Consider the following 19,245-nt stretch of genomic DNA (forward strand, 5'->3'; position numbering starts at 1 on the left):
AGCTCTCCTGAAGCAACGTTCTAAAAAAATCTCCAAAGTTTGCAGGTATTCCCACTTGATCTTTCCCAAATACACTCTATGGCCTTGGGAACATCTTGTCCAAAGTTCTGAGTTCTAGTAGTCCATATTAGTCAAGGTCATCAAGGAGACTACTGAGAGACCCCTACGATGCCATTAGATGATCATGTTGTGATGGTATTGCCTCCACCAATCAGGACTCCGTAACACAAAGATTAGCGATCAAACGTTAAATGAACTGACCAATCAATATCAATGTTACACGCGCATTAGGTTTAAAATACTGACCAGGGACCAATCAAAGCGGTTCTTTCATACTTACAATTCATCGCAAACCTTTGTGTCACGGAGCCCAGAACTTGTGATGAGATGGAAGCATTAACCATCTCCTGCATTCTCAGAAAATCTCACAACTTCACAGGTTTCCCACTTGGTCTTTCCCTTTGCACTCTAGGGCCTTGGAAACATCTGATCCAAAGTTCCGAGTTCTAGCTTTCTTAAAACCAAAACTCTCTGAAAATCGCAAAAACTTCTCAGAAATCCCAACATGACCTTCCCTCCTCTCCTGCACCCTATGGCCTTGGAGTTCTATTCTAGTTGTCCGTATTGGCTGAGGTCCGACAGCATACTATTGTGACACCCCTCTGACGCCATTAGATGATAATGTCGTGACGGCGTTGCCTTGACCAATCAGAACCTGTGATGCGGTGGACGCGTTAACTCCCGTCAGCATGCTGAGGTGAATCATCCCTTCTTGGCTTACCTAAATCAAAGAATATAAACAAAAATTATCTAATAATAATAGCAACAAAAACAACACTAATAAAAGACATATCTTACATATTACAATGATCTAACTAGGATTTTTCATGTACTTGTGATGTGACTAAAATAAATTCATCATAAAAAGTTAGTATGATGTGATAATGATAGCCAATTTTTATATAGCGCTTTTCCCAGAACGGCTCAAGCCCTTAACAGCATATTCTTACCCCGGTCATTGGATTCACTTCAAGCACGAAAAGTGGCACAATTTCTACTCCCTGGGGAGCATTTCTTGCATTCATCGCACCCTCATTATGGCGCTGGCAAATTCAAACATACAATATCATTCGCATTCTACCGAGTACCCATTTAGCACCTGGGTCGAAGGTGGCAAAGTGTGGATTAACGCCTTGCCAAAGGACGCTAGACGCGGTGGGATTCGTGCACACGACCCTCTGTTTACAAGGTGAGAGTCAGAACCACTACACCATGGCTCTTCCACATATACCAAGATTCTAATTCGTCGCGTACACCAAGAAAGGTTCAATAGTAAATGCATGCTTTTGGCAAAAGGGCACTAAATTCCGTCTAGAATGAACCATGATTACACAAAAAATCTACATATGCCTCATGCACTGCTTTAATTTTTTAATAATAATAATAAACAGTTCTTGTATAGCGCATATCACAATTATGAATAATGTCTCTATGCGCTTCCAAAGGACTTGGATATTATTACCCCAGCTGTAGCTTGGCTGCCGTAATTACTATGATTACAGCGCACACGCATTTCAAGGAATAAATTCCTGCCAGGTACCCATTCACCTCACCTGGGTTGAGTGCAGCACAATGTAGATAAATTTCTTGCTGAAGGAAATTACGCCATGGCTGGGATTCGAACCCACAACCCCCTGTTTCAAAGTCCGGAGACTAATCCACTGGGCCACAACGCTCCAGCAACACATTCATCCATTTCTTGCTGCACAAGTGTGAAGGAATTCCCCCAAAATCTAAGAACTAGAATTGACACCCAATCTATGCAGGAGTAATATAGGAGGTAGTACAGCATCTAACATGGTGAGTACGTGTGCAACATTATACATAACCTATATTATTCACAAATCAATGTACCTGTCCATCTGCGCCCGCTGTTAGGGTCATCCCCTGTGGTAGCTGCACCATGGTGGGTAACTGCTGTTGTTGCTGAAGCTGCTGTTTTGACAAGGAGGCAGACGACGAGTTGAGGTCTTCGCCTTCGCCGGAGTTGAATCTCCCGCCCTCACCACGGATCCTGTTCATGGCGTGGTTGTGACGAGACTCGTGAAGGTATTTCTGGATGGGAGAAACGGTTTAAAAACATGATCTATGCGAGGTTGTTAATTTCTGCAATGTTCATGCAGATGAGCCAGTATGTTCTTTGCGAGGGCAAGTCATTGAGCATTAACAATGGTTCACCCCCCCCCGAGCTCTATCTGCTCAGAATGTTCCAGCGCCACTGAATCATGCCGAAGTACAGTAAAACATGTGGCCATCTACCTATAGAAAGCACTATAAGCGATACCTGGGAGGTGCATCGAGTACACAAATAAGTCTATACAGGCCACTTTTGGGCATCTCTTGGAAAGTCACCATTAGAACGATTTGACTGGTTATCATATTTCCACTGTGAACATTTGAAACCTTAATTAACCCGAATGCCAGTGAAATAAATAACTTTTATTTCTGTGGGGGATTTTTTTCTTGTTTGCCATTTTGGAAAGATATCTTAAATTCCGGAGCTATTTCTTTCTTTTCAAGGGCTCCTTTTTTTTTTTTTACTCACAACGAACAATTATGCTGTAAAAGCTTATCTCATTATTCTGATGTAAATAGAATTTCTTTTCAAAATGTTCTTGAATATCGTTTGAGCCAGACCTTGGGGGCAACTTTAGAAAAATTGTCATCTGAAAGCATTCCATTGTGATTCCATTTATGAAAATATTAGGGGTGAATATGGCTGTCATTAGGGTGAAATCGCTCATTGCTCTCACGCTGCTGAATGTACATGAAGTGAAATCTGTTCAAGAGACTGGAAGGAAAGAAGGGTGCTACATAACTCTTTATAGAAGCACTTGCCCAGTTGGGCAAGCAAAATTTTAAATAGTTCGAATATACTTGCCCAAAATCGATTTCACTTGCCTGAAAAAAATCATTGAAAAAAAAAGTTTTACCTCTCCAAAAGAAAGTTTTGCATTTTTTTAAAATAAAAAATTAACCTTTTTCTCTCTTTTGACATGAACTGATCTACCTTGTTATAACATTTCTTTTTCCAAAATGATTTTATCGTGCCTGCCATGAACCAAATTAGGGTCAATATATCATATCGACCCTAATTTTGGTCATTCTACTTTGAGAATTTTGCTTTCCCAATTCGGCAAGTAGTTTTGGACTTTACTTCAAAACACTTGCCCGACGCTAACTATTACTTGCCCCGGGCAATCAGGCAAGTGCTTATGTAGCACCCTGAAGGAAAGTCAGCCATAGTTCAAACTTCCTCGCACATACCCTTCTTTCTTTTGGAATCCTTCCTTCAGCTTCAAGCTTTGCTCTAGCTTGTCTCCTCTTCAAGATTCGATGATACTGCTTGGCATTCACATACAAGGGCTCTTCTTCAAGGAGCTCTGCTCCCGGTAGAGGGATTCTCTGCATGGTAGGAACACCCCCACTGCCTGGTATCATCTACAGTAAATGGAAAATCAAATGGGCCAGTTTACACTACATGACACTTCAATAATCCATTATTTTAAACTATGGATGGCTCAACTACACTTTGCCACTCTCCACCCAGGTGTTAAATGGGTTCCCAGTAAAATGCAGAAAGCCTCCTATCAATAGCAATTGGGATTTGAAAACTCTTGTTGGAATGCTCCCTAGGGAGTTGAGAAAGCGCATTCATTGCCATAGGGCGAACAAGGATCCGATGACTGGGGTAAAAACTAATCTGCAAAGCACTTAGAAACATTTTATCTGATGCACTCTATAAAGGTGGAATATTTCCATTATTATCAATGAGATCTTGTTAATTAGAAGAGGGAATGAATTCTAATTCTAATAATAATAAATGCAATTCATTAGGTGCCATATCCATCTTGTTGGAGATGATCAAGGGGCGCAAGTGAAGGGGGAGCAAACAGAATAACAAAGGATCACAGAAATCATTGATAAAAACGTAAGTTTTGAGCTTGATCTTAAATGTTTCAACACACTTGCTATTACTGATCTCCCGTGCGAGGGAATTTACATAGTGAGGGTCCCACATAAGATGAATGCCCTTTCCCCCACTATGTTTTACATTGAAGTACATTTTTCAATGTGAAGTCTATAAATAATGGAACATTATCTCACCATAACAATGCTGTTGTCTGTACCATTGTTTGCTACTTGGAGAATCTGATTACCTCCAGCTGTACTTGCTGCAGTAGTTCCTGAAGCTAAAATGAAATAAACATAGGTGATAACTGTTATAATTTAGGGCTCCACACTAAACCCTTTTTTCTACTGGTCCAACCTGTTCATGTCGGACCAGCAGATCCCCAATTTTTCAATTTTTTACTGGTCCGAACCTAAAATTTACTGGTCCCCCAAAATAAAGAAAAATATAAAAAGCTACTTCAGTTTCTTTTGTTGACTTTATTTGCTTTTATTGTCCACTACAACATAATTCATGAGAGCCATTTCTCAATTTTTGAAGATTCCAAAGCCATTTTCATAATTTACAAAAGAGAAAATAGCATTTGAATCAGTTTGATATATTTTTTTACTGGTCATATTGGACCAGTCAATCTGGCTATTTCTGAAAAACTACTAGCCTGACAGCAATTTTTACTGGTGGGTGTTTCATTAAGCTGTTTGTAAAGTTACGAACGACTTTACGCAAGACTGGAACATTTTCTTAGGTCATAACTCAATTACAAAGAGATATCACATAGCATAAGAAAGGATCACCAGTTGCGCGTAAAGTCATTTGTATCTTACGAATAGCTTTATGAAACACCCACCTGGTCTGGGACCGTCAGACCAGTGCCAGTGTCGCGCCCTGTGTTATTTGAAGAGAATGCTCTTCTTCAAGGGTATATGTGTAAGTCCCAGCTGTTCCACACACTTTGGAAAACAGGAAAATATTCACAGTATTCAGGAAGAACAAAAATTTACAGAATTTCATGGAAAACGCAATTTTCTCACATCAAAACATTTTGCATTAAAATCACAGTAAAATCATGAATCAGGTGGTATTAAAATCATGCTAACCAAAAGCAAAGGAATTTGAATCCCATACCTTGCTAATTGAGTAGTTTACATTATTTTTCTAGGACCTGTTGCATAAAAGTTACTATTTTGGGAACTTTGCCATGTAATAAAAACTACCATGACAACGATGCTAAACAGCCAATTAAAATCAAGGATTCCATTAAAAATACCATTGGATGGAAGTTATAATAGTAACTTTTATGCAAAAGGTCGGGAGATAATTAAAAAAGGAATACAGCAAGTTAAGAAAAAAAGATAAAATGAATCTGAGCCTCATATGATGGTAATTTAAAAAAATGCATAAACAAAGCTAAATATTTCCTGCAAATATTGTAGAGCTCTAATCCCAATTATTTTGAGAGAAGAAAAACAAACTAAAAAATGAGTTTCCATAAAATGTGAGGCCTGTGTTATATAGAAAACATAAATTCTGGTAACTTTGCCATCATCATACCTTCCATGACAACATGACTCAGCAGCTGATCACAACAATAATGGTTTCCATGGTAGTTAACAACGACAAAGTTAACATGAACGCAAGCTTCAATGAAATAAGGCTATAGAGCGATCCCAGTGACGTCATCGTCCATCCATGATGGAGGGCTAAACAATAGAAACCTATTCATCAAACCATGATAAACCATTGTGGCCCATTGGATAAGTCTTCTGACTTTGAAACAGAGGGTCTCGGGTTCAAATCCCAGCCATGGCGTAATTTCCTTCCGCAAGAAATGTATCCACATTGTGCTGCACTCAACCCTGGTGAGGTGAATGGGTACCCAGCAGGATTAATTCCTTGAATGCACTAAGCGCTGAAAGGCAGCTCGAGCTAAAGCCGGGGTAATAATAATAATAAACAATGCGAATAGATAATTTCAAGATAGATGGCGCTATATAAATGCCTATTATCATTATTGGTCTGATGCACAGGTTTCCCATCATTATGCCCACCACTGTGACGTCACGTGATATCGCTCCATGGAATGAGGCAAATGTGAATAATGTTAGTGCAATAAGGTCATACCCGGTTGGACTTGGTTAGTTGTCTGTAACTGCATGACCCCATTGTTATCCCCAGCACCGCCATTACTGCTACTGCTTCCTGCAAGGTCAAAGGTCATAACAGAGAGTGAAATCCTGAATTCAAATTTAATTTTTTTTCTCCAAACATTGTAAGTGCATATTTGTAAAAAGGAGCAAGATTTACTTTATTCACTACACAATAAACAACCATAACAAAGTAATTTTATCAGTACTGGTATAAGTACTCCTAATCTAAATACAAATACTAGTCCTTTTCCCAATTCCATGATGACGGCTCCTTCTACTACTACTCCTACAGTTACAACTCCTACTAAACATCCATTTAAGAATTTGAGGTTACCTTCATAACCTACTGCTTAAATATGCAACATTGGATAAGCTTTTATACTGCAGTAAATGCAAATTTTTTTTCAGGCCTACTGCTACTACTATTATAAGGCGTCCGCCTACACCATGAAAGTTTAGGGCTCGTTTCCCAGCATGGCCCTCGACCAAGGCATATTTTTTCTGTATTGCTCTTATATTGCATCAAATGAATATTGTGTGTTCGTGTCTACAAAGAAAAGAAAAAATCCTAATACTACTAATACCATGGTGATTCATCACCACTCACGATAAGGGAGCATTCGGAGCTCCGTCTTACAAAGAGTTACGATTGATCCAATCAACCACAACTAAGGAAAGCCAGCAACGTCAACATCTACAATGCATGTTTGTCCAAAATATTTTTCTAGATATAATGTAAAGTACAGATCATACATTCATTGTTTTCTTGAAAATTCAGTGTGCTTCTCTTTGTTTATGCAAATTTCCATGATAAAAAATGATGACATTGTGGTATTTCCATGTAGTCTACATTATAAAATAGGTGTATTATTTCAAGCATTGCGATCGGCCAATATGCGTCACATGACATCCAAAAGGTGCGCAACGAAAATTGACATTGCATGCTCGAGCAAACCAGTGCGGTAGAAGTCCAACAAACTGTACTGTAACTTTTCAAGAATTTTTTTCTGTGTTGCTATTTTATAAAACAAATAATGCACTTGCTCTGTCGTGTGTAAAAGTAAATGCAGAGAAAGCTCGGTTTCTTCAGATGATGCACACTGGGCACTCGCCGCCAGCGGCTCGTGCATAGTGCGGCATCTACCTAAAGAAACCTCACGTGCTCTGCATTTCCACTAACGCACTCGGCTGCATGCATTATTTGTATATTGATCAGACCAATTGTAACTCTTTATTGACAATGGCTACTGATAGCGCAAGTGGTTATGGGGGGGGGGGGGAGGGGTATACCATGTACCTTGTAATTGACCACTTGATAAAGTGACCTGGTTATCCCCGGCAACGACTGGCTGGTAGTAGATTGTCTGTCCATCTGCAGTTATCAGCTGCTGCAACTATATTAAAAAAAACACGTTTTGAATCACTTAATCATTATCTCCAAAATGTCTACATTCTCAATAGCATATTGAAATTGTTATTATCATAATCATTCATTCAAATCATAGGTTAATTAATGACCTGTGTCTCATCTTCATTTAATCACACTATTTCTTTTGATATTTGTTTGTGTATGTAAACTGAACATTTTCAGCCTGTGAGCTGCCTGTTTGATGTTGTTTTTAAATCAACCATTTCAATTCAACTCAATTTAATTCAATTCAAATTCAATTCAAATTCAATTCAAATTCAATTCAAATTCAATTCAAATTCAATTCAAATTCAATTCAAATTCAATTCAAATTCAATTCAAATTCAATTCAAATTCAATTCAAATTCAATTCAAATTCAACTCAAATTCAATTCATATTCAATTCATTTCAAATTCACTTCAATTCAATTCGATTCAATTCAAATTCAATTCAAGTTTGAGCACACAATATGACATTCCCGCATAACTCATTACTAATTACAGGCCTACTATGCATTTGTCGGCATTTCATTTGTTTCAGGACCATATAGTTCACTAGATTTTCTTTTTGCTATTTAGTCTCAAATTTTATACAGCCAATGATCAAAACAGTGCATAAGACTGTTACATTTTGTCATATCAGTCAAATTATGGCAATTAGGTAGACTAAAACTTAATACAATATTAACATTTACCTTCTAATGGGGTGTTGCAAGAAACTTGCGATCAATTGCAAGTCAATTTTTGGTCCCTAAATCAATCATAAGTCTTGCAGTTAATTGCAAATCAGTGATTGATTGCCAATTTGCTCCTTAAAACAAGAAGTTTAATCTGATTTGCTACAGCTAACGTTGATCTATAAGTTGTAAAATCGCAACAGAATATTTGCAATTGATCGCAAATATTTTCTTGCAACACCCCCTAAGTCTGGTAACTTAATACCTCAGATTTCCTACACATTTTTTTTAGAAAATGTAAAATCATAACTGCGCTACTGGTATTCACCAGTGAATTTTTATAAGTAATCAATGTTATATGACAGAAAAACAAATATAAAAGAAAATAACCACACTGATGTCCCATTCCTAAAATAAAATATGACAACTTTTTCCAACAGATCTGTTGTCCTCCTGGTTTATTTCTAATTGGTCTTATGCCAATTCGTCCAATTGCCTACTCGTCTACTATCATTTGGTCTACCATCAGTTTGTCCGCTATCCACATGGTGTAACTGCCAATTCGTCCACTCACCATTTCATCTAATTACCAGTCGGTCCAATAGCCATTTAGTCCATTATACCATTTGGTCTAATTGGACTACATGTATGTGTCAATTGTGCAAAATGAATGAAATTGAAATGGATATTAGACCAAGTGGTTACGAGACAAAATGGTCATAGACCAAATGGTGATTAGACGAAGTGATGATTGTTGGACCAAATGGTGGTTAGACGAAATGTTGATGGATGGAATGGCATTAGACTAAATGAAAGAAGACCATGTGGTGAGTGGACGAGTTGGCAGTAGACAAATTGGCAATTTACCGTCCCAATTATGGTCTTACCTGTATCTGCCCTTGTTGCTGTTGTTGTTGCTGTGGTTGCTGCTGTTGTTGGGAGTTGTTCTGTGGTTGCTGGACAATGATATGTTGCACCGGCTGACCCTGTTGGTTTGTTGTCTGAACTTGCTGGGGTTGTACAATTTGGATCTAAGTGAAATAAAATATGAAAATAAAAAAAAATATGACAAGATATGGTCTTTAAATCAAGGTTGATTGTTGGTTCTGGGGCCCGTTGCAGAAAGAGTCGCAATCAATCGCAACTCTAAAAATCATCATTCGCAACTTCATATTTTTAACCAATCAACAGCGCATTTGGGACTTGCAATTGATTTTTTGACTTGTGTTTAAATGCAACTCTTTCTGCAACGGACCCCTGAGCTATAAAGATTTCAGGATTTCACAAAGATAAGTTTACAGATCTAGATCTATGATAATATGGTGACAATTAACCTAGATTTAAAAGACTTTCTCACGAAATGAAACTACTTTCTTTTAGCTTGAAGAAAATATAATTTGTCTACGATTTGCTCTAATCACAAACCAGACATGGTTGCTTGGTGAAAAAGTGCCTACCTCATGAAAGGGGGGGGGGGGGGGTTAAAATTTGACGGCTAAGTTACTATAACAGTAACTTTCAAGCAACCGGATCTTGATAAAGATTGCAGCATCAAAAGCAAAAGCTTAATCAAAACATGTAAGCATGCGCTGGGGGTGTTTCACAAGAGTCAAGTGAGTCTTAGAGTCACTCCAACGTGCACACATTATATTATTGATAAATGATAGATACGCGTTAGTGCGTGACCTGTGCGTGCAACTTTTAAAGCCTCATTAAAATCTTTGTGAATCATTTCTAATTGTAAAATCTATTCCTGTACATCCATCATGAGATCACTCAAATTTTACGACGTCAGCGATTTCTTTGTGGACCATATCTGCTCACTTTGAAATGAATCCTGGGACCCCTTGCATATTACTTCTGCCATAAAAAACTCTGGCAAACAAAATTATGCCATTGAAAATTACACATAAGAACTCTGGCAAAAAATTTGCCAGTTTTTTATGGCAAAAGCTTTATGCAATGGGCTCCTGGAGGGTGTTTCATGAAGCTGTTCGTAAGTTAGGAGCGACTTGTGATCCTTTCTTGTGGTAAATAGTATACACCATTGACGTTGGTTTGGCACGTAAGAAAGGATCACCAGTTGTTCTTAAAGTCACTCGTAACTTACGAACAGCTTTATCAAACAGAACCCTGCTATGGCATTTATCTTCATTGGAAAGACAGAAATGAAAATTGCTGAGGCTGAGACCACTGATACTTTTACCATTTCAACCCATCAAAATGAATATAAAAAACAATGAAATAGTGTCAATACCTGCTGAGCTTGTTGCTGTGTTTGTTCCGGTTGTGTCTGCTGTTGCTGTCCTTGGGATGTGGCACTTTGTGTCTGTACCACCTGAGCCTAGTAAAGTAATATATATGTCGGCATTTGATTCGACCACATTAACCCCAATGGAGGATGTTTAATAAACTGTAAAGGGGTGTCGCAGGAAACTTATGATCAATCGCAAGTCCATTTTTGGTCTCTAGATCATTCATATATCTTGCAAATTAATTGTTAATTTGTGATTGACTTCTGGCAGCAAGGAGTGTTATCTGATGCGCTAGAGCTAAACTTGATCCATTCATTGAAAATTTGCAACAGAATATTTACAATCGATTACAAATATTTCTTGCAAAACCTCCTAAACTACACAAATTAGAAGCAAATAGAATATTAAGTGCTATGACCAATTTTATCGTCGTAAAATATACACTTAACGTTGTCAAGCAAACGACTTCTTGGACCAGTAACTTTAGATCATTCATTACTTATTTTGAATTGTATTTTGCAAAGGTAGCTTGATTGCACACAATTTAAACAAAATATAATATCATCATAATCATGGTAAATAGGGATTATTAAATCGATACTAAAGTGTCATGTATAATCGAAGAGAAAGGTTAAAAAAAAAAAGAAGCAAAATAGATGGAAAGAAACTTTAATATTGATTATGAAGTTGAAGCCCTTTGATATTGAAGATTACGAATAATTTCTGCAGAGGAAATACAACTGTATTTACTGGCTCGAGGGGAAAGTTAAATGTTGCCTTGTTGAGAAACCCATTGCCTCGTCTAAACTTTGGACAATTAAGGCTCGAATTGACAAAGGTAGTTTGAATCATTTATACAGATTTCTTGCATTGATTACGCTTAAAAAATCACCTCTTGAAATGAATGCACCCTTTCGGCATGGAATCTGCAAAACACAAAGGCCCAGATTCTCAAAGGTATGTAACCATCGTAACTGGCGTCAATTTGGAGCACTGTGACAAAAGCGCGCATCAGAATTCGTCATTTTTCATACACGCGCCAGATACGGGCTAAATTAAGCGTAATTTATACAGGAAATCTGCATAAACCATGGACTCAACCGTGGGTTTTCAAAACCACCTTTGTGAATTCAGGCCAAATGGTTCCAGACAACTGATTCAAGGCCACCTGTGTGAAACAAAACCCTTAATTCTTTTGTAGGCCACATTCAATGTTCCCCTTAAGGCCAGTCAATAGAGTTTTCACTCAGCGATGTACAGAGGATTCAAGAACTGAATAATAATAATATTCCGCATTTATATAGCGCTTAATACATCGGAACGACCTCTCTAAGCACTTTACAGACATATTATTACCCCGGTCATCGGATCTTTGCATGCCCACATACAATGTATGCACCTCCACTCTCTGGGAAGCATTCCAACAAGAGTTCCAAGACTCAATTGCTAGGCATACGACATATAGGCATTCACATTCTACCGGGTACCCATTTAACACCTGGGTGGAGAGTGGCAAAGAGTGGAGTAACGCCTTGCCAAAGGACGCTAGGCCATGGTGGGATTCGAACACACGACCCTCTGATTACAAGGCGAGAGTCAGAACCGCTACACCACGACGCTTGAATAGATGCATTGCCAAATGCCCATCAAATGACAAAGAACAGCTGGAAGGTCTTTGTCGAAAATTTTGTGAACCATTTCCTCTATTCTTGAAAGCTTGCTGAGCGAAAACTCCCTATTATCATTGAATCATCTTTTACTTACCTGACCCTGAGTGGTTTGGGTATTGCCTTGGAGCTGTTGGGTGGGAATGAGCTGAATCTGAAAAAAAAAAATTCTTATTAACACGTACACGTAACACACACCATGAAAATATGACATTATACTAATATTAAGGTGAAAATTAACCTCAAGTCTTTCTTATGATATCCCTCTTTGCTGCAAGTTTAAGCTTTAACATCCATTTTTAATATTTTGAATATTTAGCATTCCTTCAATAGCAAGCAGACCTCCTTGAGCGAGGGACACAGGGCACATGTCAACAACACAGACGAACCCAAAACATAATGAGAAATAGATTATGATTATTCATATACATGTACCATCAAAATATAGCTATAAACATATAAAATAAGAAATAACAATATCAATAATAAAAACTTACAATCACATGAACCTGTCCCCTTGTTAATAAAGCGAGATATAACTTATATGCACAGATTGCAATATACATGGACCAGAACACACTTGATTTATTTCTTCCCTTTTTCAGAGTCACTATTGTTGGTAATTGTATATTTTGTTGTGATGACTAACTCGATTATGGCTTCGACTGTGCACCTTGATATATAACAACATGTTGGACTTATACTACACAAAGACCACTCTGTAGAGAGCTCAAGTTGCTTTTCAAGAATTTGAAGGAAATTAAGAAGAATGGAAAAAAAATTAAGGCCTTTTTGTTAGAAGTTTAAGAAGATAAATATTTTTTTGATGAGTTCAGGAAGGTTGGTCCATAACTTAGAGGACTTGAGTTTCATTTGAGAGGAACATACCTGCTGCACCTGACCACCGGAACCCACGACCTGCAGCGTTTGGGCCAGCTGCTGGAGCTGTGTTGTCCCCGTCTGACCTCCAGCGACCTGCAGTGTGATCGGTTGACCCCCGGCCAAGATCTGACCGCCCCCACCGACCTGGACCAACTGAACATTGAGGAGGAAAGTGAAACACATGGATTAGTTTAGCATTCAGCTGCTGCTCTTTAGTGCACGCCGCATATGTTACTCTTCATAGGCATAGCAATATGTGAAATCTCTTAATAAAAAGGTTACTATGTTAAACTCATTCTTCTAAAATAGATTTTTGTGGTTTCACCAAATGTTTATTTATGCTATTATATTTTATATATACATATTAGTATGGGCGTGTAACACAAAGCTTAGCGATCATTCAAAGAACATTTTTCTAAGATTAATTGCATCAACTACAATGTACAATTAATCATGAAAATCAAGTGTCTAACCTCTGTCTTACTGGACTCAGGAAGGCGTTTTATGAGAGTTTTCAATGATATGCTACCGTGGCAAAGAGGAAGGCGAAATAAGATACTAATAGATAGATACAAAGATATATAAATGGTATTTATGATAAATTCAATTAGCAGCCAAAGACTGAACTGTACATGAATTTGTACGGAGTAAAATTTCAGTATACAAACAGATAAACAAACATTTAAAAAACAAAAAGCACATATCAATGTATAATATAGGGAAGGGAATGCAGAGAGAAATATAAAATGGAATAAGTAATGTTAGAAATAAGAATGAGAAAATATAAGGAGCAGAATAAAGTTATATAGAGCATTTAAACATAATCAGAGATGCTAACTGATAGCTCAAAAAAATCCTGAAAACCCAGGCCGGGGTCCAGGGGCCCGCCCAGGGCCCCTGGCGGGGTCAAGGGCGAAGCCCCCTGAAGCTGGAACGTTTTCTTATTCTTTAGAGGGCTGAAATAATTAATCTACAGTAGTACATAACAAATAATTAATGACATAATAAACTTCATATCATAGGCAAGAAAGGTGCTCAAAAAATAAATAAATCATGTAACCCGTACTCATTACGGTACGGGTTAACCTGCTGCGGGTTAATATGCTGCGGCCAATGGGTGCGACTCGGGACGGGTGTATGTAGCAGCTGGGGTGCCCTTTTTCACTCACTGTACTCATCAACAAGACAATCCTATACTATTGAAAATCCATAAATCACAATTTCTATCAAAATGATGGATAGTTCACACATATGAATTGATGAATACGCACCAGAGAACACATATTTCATGGTAGCAAATAGGTTTTCAGCTGAAATCCCGCGGCAGACAACCAATCACTCACGCAGCAGCAGGCAATTGCAGCCACACCGGGCCGTGCTTCGAGCGATTCTACCGGGCGATCGCCCGACTGGGATAGCGCTGACACCCGTATCCCTGCAGGGTATAGGGCGGCGTTTGCAACTGCTACAATGTATTGCTCGCGCGTACCGTGCAAGTACAGTACCAGCTAAACTTCATGCTGCGCACAACGCTAATAATTTTCCGTCTGCGCAAATTGGCCATCCAAAATTGAAATTGCGCTCTCCGTAGCGAACTCCGTGACAAGATTTGGAGGGGAAATTTTTACGGATTTCACTTTGACAATCGATTTTTTTTTCCGGAATATTTTTCAGCAAAGGAAAAAATCCGGAATTCCGGAAAAATCCGGAAAATTAGCAACTCTGCATAATGACCATTTCAAAATATGTAAACATATTTGAGCAAAATTGAAAGAATAATATATGTGTGTGATTTCTCACAGTAAATAATGGATTGTATGATATAATACTTTATTTTAACAAACAAACGAAAGCTATCAAATAGGGGTAAATTGAAAGAGGGAAACATGTAGCCCGTACTAAAGAATCCTGAATAAAACAGTAATCTAGGTTGGGATTGTTCTCGGTATGATTAATCATTATAGGCCTATCTATTCTACATTTTAGTAAATGGAGGTTTGATTTGTGATTTCATACAAAAGGTTGATTTTGATATAACATATTTTAATCCATCTGTACCTGCTGCACTTCTCTGTTGTTTTTCTCTCTTTTTTTTTGCTTGCCACTGTCTTTATTTTTTTATTTTTATTTTTTTGAATGATCGATTGCATGATTTCAAAAATTGGTGATATCCTTTGTCATGATTGGCTGGAGTAATGCTGGTCTGACTCTGTTCCTATGGAAACTGTCAGAGGTAACAATAATTTAGCATATGGCCTTTCACATAAGAATAAACAGTACATGTAGTTGAATTTAAATGAATCTGTGTGAAATAGGTGCCTTAATACATTTTTAACACGCACATATGCACAGTGTTATATGATGTATCACCATACATTTTGCATTATAGGAGAAATCTTTTAAAAGACTTCTGAATTTAAAGAAAAATACCTGCTGTCCTTGCAACTGCAGTTGGACTTGCTGACCACCGGTCTGGGCACCTTGGGTCTGAATGGTCTGGATCTGACCGAGCTGATCAGCGGTCAAAGTCTGGGCTACTGTATTCCCTTCCATGGTTCAAGAATTCGTTCAACTTCTACTTGAGTCTCTGTAAAGGTATGAAGGAAAATACTTATCACTGAAGGTAATTAACATCCCGCCCCATGTAATTACTATGGCCAGAAGGCCCGAGATGTACTTTTTAGCCGACGTCCCAGATCACGTCCATGACATTTAATAATTAAGATATCGTTGTACTTGTTAAGGGGATAAAATTCAGGGAATATTGTCGGGGTACCGTTTTGTTTCCACTTATCAAAGGACAAGTCCATCAAACAAAAACTTGATGTTAATAAAAAGAGAAAAATCCAACAAGCACAACGCTGAAAATTTCCTCAAAATCGGATGTAAAATAAAAACAAGTGGAATGCCTCTGACCTGAAACTTGCACAGGATATTCAGTGATACTTGATTACTCTTATGTCCAAGTTTCAAAGTCAGATCAATAAACTTGCGAAGTACAGATACCCCCATTATGGCCAAAGTTCATTGACCTTTGACCTTGGTCATGTGACCTAAAATGCGCACAGGATGTTCAGTGATACTTGATTACTCTTATGTCCAAGTTTTATAAACTAGACCAACATACTTTTAAAGTTAGGATGGTAATTCAACAAATACCCCCAATTCGGCCAAAGTTCATTGACCCTAAATGACCTTTGACCTTGATCATGTGACCTGAAAGTTGCACAGGATGTTCAGTGATACTTGATTACTACTATGTCCAAGTTTCATGAATCAGATCCAAAAACTTAAAGTTTTGATTGTAATTCAACAGACACCCCCAAATCGGCCAAAGTTCTAATGACCTTTGACCTTGGTCATGTGACTTGAAACTCATGCAGGATGTTTGATTAACCTTATGTCCAAGTTTAATGAACTAGGTCCATATATTTTCTAAGTTATGATGACATTTCAAAAACTTAACCTCAGGTTAAGATTTTGATGTTTATTCCCCCAACATGGTCTAAGTTCATTGACCCTAAATGACCTTTGACCTTGGTCATGTGACATGAAACTCTAATAGGATGTTCAGTAATACTTGATTAACCTTATGGCCAAGTTTCATGAACTAGGTCCATATACTTTCTAAGTTATGTCATTTCAAAAACTTAACCTCAGGTTAAGATTTGATGTTGACGCCGCCGCCGTCGGAAAAGCGGCGCCTATAGTCTTACTCTGCTATGCAGGTGAGACAAAAATTATGACATTTTAAAGTTTCGCTTCATTTCACAAAACATTTGTATGCACATCTCTGTCGGTATGCAAATGAGGGAACTGATGACATCACTCACTCAATATTTCTTTTGTATTTTATCATATGACATATTTTGATTTTCTTGTCATTGTCATGTGAAATAAAGTTTAATTCCTCCCTGAACATGTGGAATTCCATTATTTTAACATATTTTGTGGTTCAGGCAAGGTCTTAATTGTCAAAATTGAAATATTGTATAATTCAAACAATAAAAAAACAAGATTGTGAGTGAGTGACATCATCGACTCGCGCATTTGGATGTAACTGACTCACTCATATTGTGAAAAATAAGCGAAACTTTGAAATGTCATAATTTTCTTATTTCAAACTGATTTTGATGAAATTTTCAGCATTGTGCTTGTCTGATTTTTCTCTATTGATTCAAATCAACATTTTTCTGAGGTGGACTTGACCTTTATAAGGGTAGGCTTTCACACGCCAATACTTGTTAAGGGGTGCATTTTCAGAACACGGAAAATACTTGTTTAGGGTGCTTTTTGAAACCCGATTCATGGTCACACATGGTTTCCACTCGTCAATGGAAGTGACCCCCAACCCCCCCCCCCCCCCCCCGGGCAACGAAGTTTCCAACATACTTGGAAATTGGGTGTTGCGTGTCTTTACCCAAAGACCAATTATGGCTAATAAAATGTTCAAAGACTGAGGAAGACAAGTTAAAGGGGAATCCAGCCTTGGCCATAAAATGTTCTGTTGGGAAGGAGAAAAATAAATCAAACAGAATGGCGAAAGTTTGAAAGAAATCGGACAAGCAATAAGAAAGTTATAGCTGCTTTAAAATTGGGATCACTAATAGTATGTAGATTTCAAATTGGCAATTTGGTAAGTAAATTATGACAAGGGGCAAGGACAACTTTCCCATAGGCCATGTACTTTATTATCAGGGATTTGTGGTTTTCTCCTAAGTACCCATTCCCCTGGGGCAGTAATTTGAATATGATCCAGGTAGTATAGTGTTTTATGTCCTCATGAAAGAAAAATACAATTTGAAATAAAACTTTTGGGAAAACTGACATTTTAGCCATAATATGTATTGGAGTACATGGATGAGTAGTCCTTGCCTTACATCACTATGACATCCCATATGCGGCCAATTTGAAGTCTCCATGGGTATAGTGATTACCAATATTTACAACTTTTAAAAAATCATAACTTTCTTGTTGTTTGTCCAATATTGTTCAAACTTTCACTTATCAACTTGTCTGATTTTTCTTTTTCTTATAAAAACATGTTTTTATTTGGGTTGGATTCCCCTTTAAGAAAAAATTAAATGAAGGAAGAAATGACATGAAAAAAAGATAAACAGGATAAAGAAACAATAAAAAATATAGAAAGTATAAATTCTAAAGTAAGAAATATTAAATAGGAAAGACAAAATAAAGAATGAATGAAAGAATTTCAGAAAGAAAGGATGGAAAGAAGATTCTGGGAAAGAGCACAGCAACCAAGCATGGATAAGAAAAAACAAAAAAGGATTTTTTCTCAATACCAGTTTATATCTCATTCACGTATATTTTCTATCTTTTTAGTTTAACATGCTTACATGTAAGCCTTAATGTGCAATTCAAAATTTTCATGCACTCAGCTCAGGACCCTATACTAGTCCTAAAGTTAGAGTTAAAGATGGCGTAGATCATGCATGAGATTAAATGTTTTCCAAACTACCGTTCAATATTTTCTATATTCTTATATAAAGTTCAATTCAACTTTTTTTAATTTTGGGAAAATTATCAATATCATCTATTTTTACGGATATAAATTAGTAAACTACGCAGTCGCAGAAAAATTTAAAGTTTACTTGCCCCTGACGGAGTCTGAGACTGAGCTGCCTTCGATCATCAAAATTATTTGCGGCAAATAAAATTGGGAATTAAATTAAGGATATCGTATAAATTAAAACAGAAATCTTCAACATGATAATGATTAATGTTAAATCAACAGATTGAAAAGGTTGTACTTGTACTCATAAATAAAGTGATAAATTATAAAATATTATACAGTTTGCATAATATATATTCGTTTTTTACATTACAGTGCCTATCCATTCACCCAACACATCAATAGACCATACCGTACCTACACCCGACACATATCGCACACATACACTTCGCAAACACAACGCGCCATTATCAGCGCAACCCAACGATTTCACACGCAATATCCACAAAGACATTTTGAGAACTCCCACACGAAAGATCACCCATTTTCCCATATTTCAATGTAAATCCCACAAGATTTAATGTTATTTCTACTTCTAAATTCCCGCTAGGACCACACTCTCTCCACTCATACTGTGATGGGTACAGTATCCAGTGAAAATGGACAACTTACAGGTGCAAAAACTCTGTGATTGGCCGAAGGTGCAGGAGCAGCAGCCATGAACGAATAGGAAAACGCTATGGCGATTGTCCAGTACGCGAGG

General features: G+C 37.5%; 1 protein-coding gene across 1 annotated transcript; it reads right to left on the reverse strand.

Moving 5' to 3' along the window:
* Positions 1-284: 284 nt before the first annotated feature.
* On the reverse strand, positions 285-19,244 carry LOC121421579 (nuclear transcription factor Y subunit alpha-like). The gene is made up of 12 exons (XM_041616329.1): positions 19,155-19,244; positions 15,440-15,596; positions 13,016-13,162; positions 12,225-12,281; positions 10,463-10,549; positions 9,093-9,236; positions 7,418-7,514; positions 6,095-6,172; positions 4,168-4,253; positions 3,328-3,501; positions 1,915-2,115; positions 285-781 (listed from the first exon to the last, which is right to left on the reverse strand). The coding sequence occupies exons 2-12, from the start codon at positions 15,560-15,562 to the stop codon at positions 647-649; spliced, it is 1,329 nt and encodes a 442-aa protein (XP_041472263.1). The 5' UTR covers positions 15,563-15,596; positions 19,155-19,244; the 3' UTR covers positions 285-646.
* Between the last annotated feature and the right edge of the window lies 1 nt (position 19,245).

Source organism: Lytechinus variegatus, chromosome 9 (genome assembly GCF_018143015.1).
Source record: "Lytechinus variegatus isolate NC3 chromosome 9, Lvar_3.0, whole genome shotgun sequence".
Taxonomy (NCBI): Eukaryota; Metazoa; Echinodermata; class Echinoidea; order Temnopleuroida; family Toxopneustidae; genus Lytechinus; species Lytechinus variegatus.